General features: G+C 42.3%; 1 protein-coding gene across 3 annotated transcripts in view; it reads left to right on the top strand.

The window, feature by feature from the left end:
- Positions 1-1474: 1474 nt before the first annotated feature.
- The window catches only part of LOC147460442 (uncharacterized), a 67192-nt gene continuing 56998 nt past the window's right edge, over positions 1475-11668 (top strand). The window contains exons 1-10 of one of the 3 annotated variants that reach the window (XM_086507682.1): positions 1475-1647; positions 1752-2022; positions 2133-2263; positions 2336-2463; positions 2594-2670; positions 2829-2912; positions 3001-3059; positions 3141-3247; positions 3336-3424; positions 3534-6068. In XM_086507682.1, coding sequence (XP_086363808.1) covers positions 1506-1647; positions 1752-2022; positions 2133-2263; positions 2336-2463; positions 2594-2670; positions 2829-2912; positions 3001-3059; positions 3141-3247; positions 3336-3392 — 1056 coding nt within the window. In that variant the 5' untranslated portion in view covers positions 1475-1505 and the 3' untranslated portion in view covers positions 3393-3424; positions 3534-6068. Of the gene's footprint in view, positions 1648-1751; positions 2023-2132; positions 2264-2335; positions 2464-2593; positions 2671-2828; positions 2913-3000; positions 3060-3140; positions 3248-3335; positions 6069-11668 lie in introns of those variants that run through there. The other 2 variants (XM_086507684.1, XM_086507672.1) reach the window with 2 other exon arrangements.

Raw genomic sequence — 11668 nt, 5'->3', positions numbered from 1 at the left:
AAACCCCAAATTTTTAGAATCGCCTTCATTCAAACGATATAATATGCAGCTTTTACTGGAAAAAACCGAAACCTAGTAGAGGGATCAGAGCTTTACTGCTCTGCCTTCTTCCCCTCTATTATATTCATTTATATAGGAGATTCCTTTGAATCCCATGCCTTCTTCCTAAGGAGCCCATATCAATTCCATTACCAAGTAAAAGATAGAGGCGACGATGGATTCCAACTGTGACCCCTGGAACAACAACCAAAAGCTCACCCTCCTAACTAGATGTGCTAACACACCGACATGCATCCACAAATTTGATAAAAAAGTGCAAATGCAACTCCGGTCGATCTCAGCTGGTCTTTCCCCTCACCCGGCACTAGCGCTTGCTCATCGTGCCGGCCTGCCCATTGCATGCGCACACCTGTACAAGTTCTCTTGCTCTGCCTACTACACCGCCCAACACTTGCTATTCGCCATGCAAAAAAGGCTTTCCCTTCTATGCTAAGATGGAATATTCGTTTTTTGAAAGTAAGGTGTGATCCAAACTACCCGGAACTTGCATAACATTCGTGCGTTGGCACAAATTCATTGGTTGAGAAAAGTTGTTGCAATGTCCGGACCTACCAAAGCTATAGGTGGCCATCCCCCCTCAGACGAGATGAAGGTCCGTGCACTTTTCAAACATGAATTGCGGAGAGGCTTCGAACCTCTGTCCCCACAACAACGCAACCAATGGAGATAACCAAGCAGGCTCAACGCCTTGTTTCTCTTGTAGCTGCAAATTTCGTTTTTGTGCACGAGCTGTCCAGTGTGAATTGTGATGTGCTAAAAAGGGAGGGAGAGTTTGCGCGTCTAATTTCTCTTTTGAAACGTGTCGACCTCGGCCTACTAGGTCGATATACTGGTTCTTCTCATATTGTATTCATTACTTTCTCAGATTCCATCCTCTCACCTTAGCCTACATTCTGATTCTAACGTGAGCATTTAAAAAATGAGTAGAGTTAAGAATCGAACCCAAATCTCACAGCATGTAGTGTAACTAATGTAACCGATTGAGCTAACATGTGGTGTTATAAAAATCGTGATCTATAAGCTCAAAAAAATGATTGTTTGCACGCCTCGAGCACCTCGCAGGACACCTCTCCCACGCTTCTTTTTTGCTAACCTCTTGCAACGTCGTCAAGCGAGTTGGTAGCCTCCTCAGCCCGCAACCTGTTTTCGTCGTGGCCTTCATCCATGGCTCTCCTTCTTGCATGCCTCCTAAACCCACGATCTGTTTTCGCCGCCATGGATCTCCTTTACTTTGACTCAAAGCTTGGGGTAGGATATTGCTAGATTCTCATTAATGGGATTTTGTCAAAAATCGTGGTCACACACTACATACTACTAAGGTCCAATGGTTATGAGTTTTGTGTTCTAAGTATCGATTATCTGAAAATGGAAGCAATTTAACGAGAGCATAGTGCTATTTTGAATTATTTTTAAAATTACGAGTTCTTTCCCAACATTTGTGTGACATGGCCGGTTGTCTTCTGCAGCATTGTAGAACTCAACATTTGTGTGACATGGCCGGTTGTCTTCTGCAGCATTGTGCAGGATCTTTTCTTCACCATCTCCATCTGCGTTCCTTACCCCGTAATGGCAGTGTGCTTCTTAAAGGTCTCTCTGCCTCCCCCCCCCCCCCCTCCTCCCCTCTTTTGCTGGGTAACACGCGCGCGCACACCCACCCACCCCTGAGACATGGACACATATATTCGTCGCAGATGCATTGCAACGTTTGCAGAAGAACCTGGCTTCGTATTGTGGTGCTCCGGAAAACCAGAAACAAGAGGAAGCACGAATCGCAGAACGTCTTGTCCAGGCGGTGAGCTTCACAGCAGCGGCCACTGCTCCCAGCATAGTTGCTCAGCATGTGTTCTTTTGCATGCAGCTCTACATGCATCGCACCTTGCTGTGCGACAGTGATGCTGCCTGCTATGTGAAGATTCTGCAGACATTATGGGAGTTTGAAGATCAATGTTTGATTTTGCGAAGGTGATTGTGATGATGAATGGTCTCATCGATTTGTAGAATTGAAAGTGTCCTCCAGAAGCGAGACTTAAGGTTTTGTAAGACCTAAAAGGACTGATTTTCGACCTTTGCAGTTCTCTTATAAATGACCTTGCAGTACGCGCGCTTCTTGAAGCGCATCACCTTAGAAGTTGCAGGCCTGCTATATCTGCTGCTCTTCACAGTATGTTCATCACATCATCACATGAAAACAAAGGAGTTCTAGGTAAGGAACTCTTGTTGTTTGATCATTCATCACGTTTCTACAAACTACAGTCTCATTGTTCCCTTAATGCAGTGGAAACCATTCTCCGAGAAGTCTATAAGCAGAATGACCTCCTTAGTACATGGAATGAAGCTATTATTGCTGGCATCGGAAAGTCTCACATGCGTTTGGGCTTGGTTGAGCTTGCCCTTTTGGATAGGGTTGATTTCTTCCATTACTTTGGTTACATCTTGTTATTTTTTCAGAAAGTGCTGATTTTTGCAGTTTGTTTGAAGCTGGTTGTTTTAAGGCCATGTTTATAAGTGCTTCCTCTTTTTGATTGATGAACAGTGCAGCAGTGTTGATGCGGTGATGAATCCGAATGTCGACGTACTTGTTTGCTGCATCAAAGCTGCTTTCTCATGCATGTAGTCATTCTATGCTTTCCCTCCCTTTTGAAGTTAATTTGAAGATGGAGCATGTGACCTTAAACAATAGCAGAACTTCTGAAGTTACCTGGTGCATAGAGCAACATGTCCAATTATTGGCTGCGCTCTGATTTTATGCTTGGTTTGTGTTGGGACAGATCATTCAATTGTGACAAGATCAGGCAAACAGTATTTGAGAAATTGAGCCATTTGAGAGGCCATGCAGTACCGGTTTACATCAGGTGTGGGTCCCATGGCAATTGTCATTAAGTTTGGCCACGAGCATGTTTTCTATCAGGGGATGAATTCTCATTCATAACTTGCACAAAGATTTTTTCAAGCTTTGGCAGAGATTGATAAAGTTGACACCATCGTTTACATCAACTTGAGTAAGATTTTTACGTACATGCGGTTTGTTTCTTGGAGCAAATGTTAAACTCTTCAGTTTCTTAGCAATAACCTACTGGCAGTGATCAAGCTCCTCAGAGAAAAGAAGGGACTGGACATGGCAGTTCAAACTTCTCTTTATAGCGCCATTGACCTTCTAAAACGAAGAAGTGCAGAGAATGTGTATAAGGTTCGACATGATGATACTGGCTGTATGTTTTTGTTTACTTTTCGAGTATGGATTTGAATGTCGTAAACTGTTTTTCAATGTGTATTAGGTGCCCTACTTTCAAGTTTTTTCAGAAAAATGGCTGCCAACTATCGAGAACATGTAACTGGTGCAAAGTGGTTCCATAAGCGATGTTTGGTATAAGCTCTGCCATTTTACAAGAACAAAATTAAATCTTGCAGTGTGTCTAGCTGCTGTTATATAACTCTGTTTGAATATTCTCAATTAGGAACTGGTTTTTTCTTAGGCGAAAATCTACTGGCTTGAGAGAAGATGGCTAAAAGCCTAATAGCGACCTGGCTTGTACAAGCAGGTCCATGAAAACCACCAATTGCTGATTCCTTTGTGCACTGGAGAGAACTAGAGTGTGCTCTGCCATGCCTGATATCATTATTAAGCCAGCCAATTTTAGTGGGCAATCAAGATCTACAAGGTAAATCATGCACACAAGGTGTGCAATCCTTTAGATTGTGCATCAGATTTGAGAAAACCATCGAGCACCGGTATTACTCTCATGATTGTCATTCTAATCAAATTGGATGTTTGCGTGATGCAAATTTTGGCGGGCATAGAGGGGTGCTGACCACCGCTTCAAGCTTGAATCGGAGAATGCATATTGTTCCATTGTGCATGATTGAGCATGTGCGAGAGGTGCTGGTTGAAGATTGGTTGGGGCAAGGATAGGAGGTTATTTTTAGAGTGTAGTATGAAGAGTCCGTGTTAAACTTTTACCTTGCCACTGTCAATCTTGGGGAGTAAAAAGGTTTTGGGCCACAGCATTTGCTATTTTCTCAGCAAGTGAATATGTACCGAGTAGGCTGGGCCACTGATTTCTGTGAGATGGGTAGATCATGGATCCACCCAGTCATTCTGTAATAAGTGTAACAAAATGTTTAGGGTTGTTACTATTGGCCTCAATGCAATAGTGTGAAGAGAAGATTGGCGTAATCCAATTGAACTCCAGACTTAAGTGTCTGTGGGGGTGCAGTTTGGGCCAAAAGAAAAAAGGTGCCTGTGTGGGTGCATTTTTTGAGCGTGGGAAAAGAAGGTAATGGGGAAGACATCGTTGAGGGGGGCGTTACCAGCAATGGGATGGTTAGCATGACGTACAAACGTTCTGCTCACAAGGTTGGAGGTCCAATACCCAATCGATTTTTGACTTAGAACTGGGTCCCCCTTTTTGACTTTGTGTAATGGCCCCTGCTTTTACATGGGAATTTCTTCTTTCATGTGGCACACGCAAACGTTGATGCTGCTGGTGGTAGGCCATGCCTAGTGCGACCATTTGAGCCAAAGAGATCTCAGAATTCTGCAGCAGGCAAAATTACCCGGTGCTACCTTAGGGTTCTTAAACGTGGCCCTTTACCCTATGTCTCAGCCCTATACAAAGGATGTTGCTGCTGGTAGGTGCCCCCAGTATTGATAGATGGTCTTCAGAACTGAGCTTTAGGGAAATTTAAAGGCTAAAATTCATTTCTTCTAGCAAATATTTCAAGCCTTGGAATGCGGACTATAAAAATATCTTTATGAACGTGAATAGTCACAATTGGCTTTTAAAAGCCAACTTTCACGTTCAAACTTCTCTAGATTGTGTCATGGGGATTCCAGCAAGCTATCAAAATTGAAGTAAAAAGGATTGGAAAACAATTTGAGTTTATCACACAACGGTTGTCACATAATAATGTTGCAAATATGACCAACTCTAAAGTGTTGATTGTATGGAATATCACCAAAAATAGCTGTTCTAGATAGATTTACAGGTTTGGAAAAAACTTTTGACTCTCAACTTCAGACAGTCTTCAGTATGGTGGGAGTAACTCAAGGCAATCAGGGTGGGTGTGTACATACCCTCGCGAGCATTCCACCACTAAGTTAGTCGTATCCATCAATTTCACAATTACATAAATGTCACAGTTGAAACTTTTGAATGTCCACGTGAAAAAGTAGAACATGAGCGAAGATGTACAATTAGTGATGCTTCCTACCTTGTGCTAATAAAAATTAGGAGGGCTAACGGTGTTCTAAGGGCAGCAAGTCAAACTTCAGCAGTAACTTAACCAGTTATGATATAAGATGGTGAAATTTGGATCTTGAAATATGGTTTGAGTCTGATCTCATGAGGCTGCCATCCCTGCCTTCCTCTTAAAGGGGTTTTCATTGATCATTAAAACATTAAGAACATTTAACATGCACAACTACTTTATGATGTGTGGTGGTTTGTGTTCGAATATAACGATACAACTTGATAAGTCACCAGTTCAAAAATTATTATTAGAGTGCACTACAAGAACTTGCAAAGAGAGGGAAAGAGAACCAGGTGAGAGCGAGCTGCTTCCTCTTATTGACTAGCAAAATGCTTCAATCCACGATATTTGAAACTCCTCATAGCTCACAAGGTATATGAAATAATGGAATATAATAACATCAAAGATTTTTTTCTTTCAACAAAAAAATGAATCGTTGTTTTAGCATGCTTCCTTGTATTGACTCTTGCTTGTCCTTCGTACTTTGCCTCAAGTCCTTTGCACAGTTAAATCCCTTTAACATAAATTGAATCATTGTTTCTTGGATCCAATTGGCATAATTAGTGGTACTCATTAGAGTTTCCATGCTATTTGTAGTGGTGGGTTCAATCATTTTTTTAGTGAGGCACCTCACTCCCTACGTGAAGTCCCAAGCTTGCTATTGTTGACCAACCTGGCCATCGGAAGGTACACCAACATGCTCATCATCTCCTTCATGGTGCATATCTTCAAGAGATATTGAATACATGGCTTGGGTTGCAAACGTGGCAGCACAGGAGCTGAAGAGCCATTGTGGGGGAGAGGGAAGCTGAGAGGAGGCATCGGAGAGAGAGAGAGAGAGAGAGAGAGAGAGAGAGAGAGAGAGAGAGAGAGAGAGGCTTTGATGGTGAGTAGTCCCGACATCTATATGGATGGTGCTCTAGGCCAGAAACTTGCAGCAACAAAGTAATTCTAATGTTGCCAGGAGCCCATGAGGCATAGTCCCTTGATAACAAAGGAGACCCGGGGTGAGAGATGAAGAGTGGACCAACATGAGCGATCATCCATCCAGGTCTTGGGCACTGTTAGTGAGGTGCATGTGCATGCCTCATCTTGATAGCTTTTAGGGGCAAGTGGATCTTAGCTTACTACCCAAACTTCTCATAATATGGACTGTGGTTAAGGCACTTCAACATCTTCAACAAGATCTACCCCAACCAGTGATCCAAATTCTCATAACACTATTCATGGTCATGCGACAAGTATACCTTTTGCAAGTAGTGGGCCACCAACAACGCTATCGTCGGGTCTATCTTTGTGTACTTTGATGAGAAAGATACTCATACATTGATACTCTTTTGTTGTCATAGGCAGCCACTCCTCCGTAGAAAGAGGGAGTCTCACTCGTATATTCTATTAAAAAGATAGGGTTCCATCCACGTGGTTGCAAATGCTTGCAGCCATGGATGCCCTACCGAGCCAAGCCAACGGAGCTCAAGGTGCTAGAGGTGAAGGGAATCAAGAAAATATATATGTTTATGATGCGATCAAACATCAAGGAGTGAACGAACGATTTTTAATGATTCAAACCCCAATAGAGTATCAAGATAACCATTTTACCTTATTGTTTGATTCTAAGAGTACACATTCTTTCATCTCTTTTAGATGCATTAAAAACCTCATTGTCCCTGAACACCCCAATCTTATAGTGGAATTAGCTATGGGTAGAAAGGTTAAGTCTTTTACTTCAATGGGTAACTTGAATTTTGTTTTGGATGGCTACAATACTTCAACTCACTTTAGAGTCATACACATAGGAGTCTATGAAGGAATTTTAAGGATGGATTGGCTTAAGGCCAATGACACTCACATACATTGCAAAAATGCTTCATTAACTTTCGTAAATGATCGGAACTCAGAGTTACAACTATCAGGAAAGGGGGGAAACCTAAACTTTAACTGGTGAACTTTACCAAACTAATGAAAGGCAAAAAGAATAAAATGATTTATGCAATAAAGCTTAACCCTAGAGAAAAGAAGCCAAATACACCTAAACCCAAGTGGTTGACAAAATCTGATGATGTATTTCTTAAAGAACTTTCACAGTTACCACCTAAGCGTGAAATTGATCATGGAATAGAGCTTATTCCATGAGCTCAACTAGTTGCTTGTAGACCATACAAGATATAGTCCTTTGATTGTTTTGGTCTTCTGTCATTTGTCTCTAATGTTTGTCTCTTTTATGACATTGGCATGTTTGCCTGCAATTGGTATATTTATGGGATGCCCTATGTGGAGCATGGGATGCTAAAACTGCCTCGAACAAATTTTTTCTTATGAAGCAACTTATGTGCATGAACATGCAAGAAGGAAACAGTGTTAGTTCTCATTTGAATGAGTTCAACAATGCCTTTTTGTAGCTTACTTTTAAAGGTCTTAACTTTGATGATGAGATGAAGGCCATCTTCTTGCTACGTTTATTGCCATCGTCATGGGATATGTTCAATACAGCCATAAGTAACCATGCTATAAGACCTAGGAGACTGAGATGCCGGATCCACCGTCCTACCTCCCTATATATAGGCCAGTTCCTTGCCCTAGCCATAGTTTGGATCCCCAGTCGACACCGGTTTAGTCCGAGCCCTTGGCTCAAGTCCCTAACCCCCTAGGTGGAGCCTTGCTCCTTAGGATCCTTGTCCTAACATTACTCCCCCTTGGAGAAGCGTTTTCGTCCTCGAAAACAAGAGTGTTGATACACTAATGTGTTCCACAGTGTCATCCTTCATGGATCCAATTGTTCATTTGACTCGAACATGGTTCAACGGGAGGTTCAATGATATCATGAATAATATCCGGATTTTTCACATTGTTATTCCTTTGCAACCATCTTGGTGTAACCAGCTCATATACAACATCGCATGTAGACTCCATTTAGGATTCACTTGAGTATGCTAAATGAGTTATCACAACTAAGATGTACTGAAAGAGTACCTCTTTTCACTTTTCATGAAAGTAACTTGTTGCTAACCTAACTTATCAGCCAAGCTTAAGTCCTTGAATTGTTATCTTCTCGTATCAGTAAACAACCCCACCATAACTAGTGTTCAAGGTTGAGAACCTGAATTATACATGAAGCTCCAACTAGAGCAATAAATGCTTACTAACTGCATTGCTTGGTGCTAACGTATGCACTTTGCATATCCTTTAGCCCACGATTACACTTTGTAATTTGCCTACCCCTTGGATATTGACAGTACTAAGGTGTGTTTTCCCACGGTTTACAGACAGTCTTCCAAAATGACTGGTAAATAGGGACCATTGCTCCTTACAACATGGATGAGAAATCAACAATGTTGTTAACTTGAAAAATCCACAAGAACCCAAACCAAGCCATGACCTCTATTGGTGACTGGTAGATCCAAAGGTAGAGATACTGCACATAGAGTGCAAAATGCTTCATAAGCAATTAATGTGATGCATATGCATGCCGCTCCAAATCAGCATTTGCTAAACACAAGGGCCCATAACACCTAGTGTGCATGCATTTAGCAAAAAAAAAAAAATCCATGATCATACTTTTTAATACTTATGGCGGATGTGATGCTCCTAGCACACATTAAAGAGGAGTGTAAATAGTTCTGAATAGAAACTAAATATTTTCTATTGCGATCATTTGCAAGCCTTGCTGAAATGTTTGAACCATAATAGAAGGTGAAACATTAATCACTTTGAGGTAAAAATAATGAAACCTTTTTATTAACAACTCATAGCCTTGCTATCTGCATAAACAACCAGTCGTTAATGTTGTTTAGTCGTACTTGTAACCTTAACAAGTCGTTCTACGTATTCCATAATTTTTGGCCACTAAAATTGTTCCTGATACGACATGCTGAAAATCGTCTAGAAAACTTGTAACAGACCTGGACACTCCAAGTCAAGAATCTACCGCGACAGCACAAATAACCACTTCAAAACAATTCACGGTTCACAATTGATTCGACAATGGCCCGCAGGTGGAGTTTCATGCCTAGAGGTATTGGCCCCAAAGACTGGCGCCCCTTTTGGTATTTCTTTTTGTATTAATCTGTGTTCAGAGTACAAGAGTGCGGGCAGGCGCTCACACTCAGACTCTGCGTCCAGATGCTCTGAGTTGTGAGACCCTGCATGCTTATTCAAAGAGTACAAGGGATGCCAAAAGCAGAGCCCCAAAAGCTTCTCATAAAAAGCTGTCCCAAAAAAAAGGCTTGCAATTTAAAGCATCTCTAAAAATTAAAGCTCTTTCTCTCTCTCAAGCTTGCGTAGAAAATAAAGCAACAGTCTCTCTCTCTCTCTCTCTCTCTCTCTCTCTCTCTCTCTCTCTCTCTCTCTCTCTCTCTCTCATGCTGTTTTGCGTGAAAAGCAATACCGAAAAGCAGTGCCAAATCTGCCTTGTGTCCTTTTTCTCCACCATTTCTGAGGCTGCTCTAGCAGCCAACCACGTCAGCCTTTCAGGTATAGTGCCACATCATCAAAACAGATAGTGTGTGTGTGTGTGTAGCAAGTAAGCAAGTGCGTCAGATGGTATCTAGTGGCATCAGGAGGTCGAATGGGCTCAAGACTTGCACGTGGATAAGTACGGACACAATGTGGGTGTTTTCTTGTGATGATTATGCAGAAAGGTCATCATGAGTACTATATTTGGGAGCCACTTCACGTGATTGCTGGATGCATTATTGAAAAAAGCTGAGTGCCAGGTGTGCGGATGATGCAAAAAGGTAACAAAAATGCACTGCGTGGTCAGTTTTTGGCATGTTCGGGGTCCGTTTGAGGTCAACTAAAAGGCCAAAGGTGCCCGAGGGATAAAGTGAAGTGTGGACACTGAAAAACCTGAGAAAAAGACTAGCAAAACGTGGAGAGAAGAGGAGGAACAGCCGCAACTGAGTTTTTGCTGTTTTTGGAGCCTGTTTTGGCCATAAACTGCTCATCTAAGGTTGGATTTGAGCACTTTGATATTGAAGACTGGGGTTTTTGGCCGTTCCGGATGCAGTGGTGCTATCCATTTTGCCAAATTCCTCACTTTTTTTGCTGTTTTGGCTGTGTAAGTTTCTTCTGTGAGCGAAGCCTTTGTTCAAATTTGTGATTGTATCTAGCATATTTCATCCATATTGTGTGAGCTATTTGCCCCATTAGTGTTGGCCCAAGCTCAATTGTATCTAAACATAAAAAATATTCCTCTTTTGAGCTGACTTTTGTGTGTGTGTGTGTGTCTGTGTTGAGTGGGCAAATGGGTAGTCTCTCTCCTCTCACTCCATCGGTGTGTTCCTTGTCTCGGCTAGGTGGCTTGTGTAAGCTGAGTGGTGCCCGATAGTGTGTGTGTGTGTGTGTGTGTGTGTGTGTGTGTGTGTGTGTGTGTGTGTGTATCACCCCAAGAGTGTGTGTCGGGTCATTATAGAGGCGTTGTGTGTGTTTCTTCCCGCGCACAACGTGTATGCACGGTGCAGTGCGTGCGTGCGAGGAAGGAGAGAAGCAAGAGACTAGTGCTGCATAGGTGGTGCAACCTCCAAGAATGTGAAGATCTAGTAGGTCCCACTCATTGATGCATCGCCTTTAAGTGGGAGTTTGCTGGGATAAAGGCTTTATGCCTTTGCACAAGGCCAACGGACATCCGATGTCTGGCCGCTCACTATATGTACATACTTACCTTATTCTTTTGGTATACTAATTAATAAGGAGCTCCTCACCATTCTTGAGATTTCTCCACCCACATAGTACTTCTTCACTACTCTTTCCTCTCCCGCACTGCACCGCGCTCACATGCATCCGCACTATGTCCACTCATAAATTGGTCCCATTCACCCATAGGAAAAATTTTGTGTCCTACATCACCTCATCAACATTTATCATGAGCATATTAAAGAACTCCATGTTTGTCATCTCTGCTTGTGTGTTTAGAGAGCAGACCCACTCTACCTCTGCCTGCACAGACTCTGACAACACCTGTTGTGTCTCACTAGAGCATTGGGCACCTCTCTACGTATGTCTCTATATAGTCTACTAGCACGTTCTACACATAAGATACAATAGGTGAACTTTTAGTTCTTTGGTTTACATGATAGAATAGTTTATGTTGGGCTAAAGGCCATAGAGGCTTCTACCCGTGGCTAAACCCCTAACCATTAAGTCTTTTCTTTTTCCTTCATACAAAATAAAGGAGCCACTCACACACACTCATTCTCCTTTAAGTGTACCCCATCTCTCATGCCTCTTCTCTTTCCTTCCCGCTCTACACATGCACCATGAACACTCAACCACTGGTATTAGATCCCGTGCATGGCATCCGTGATTGTCTCCCTCCCCTCACACATGAGCCAACCGTAGATTCAATGAGCGAACGTTCTTC

The sequence above is a fragment of the Adiantum capillus-veneris genome, chromosome 3, assembly GCF_014529385.1.
Source record: "Adiantum capillus-veneris isolate H3 chromosome 3, ASM1452938v2, whole genome shotgun sequence".
NCBI classification, from domain to species: Eukaryota; Viridiplantae; Streptophyta; class Polypodiopsida; order Polypodiales; family Pteridaceae; genus Adiantum; species Adiantum capillus-veneris.
This window is presented reverse-complemented; position numbering and strand designations above follow the sequence as displayed.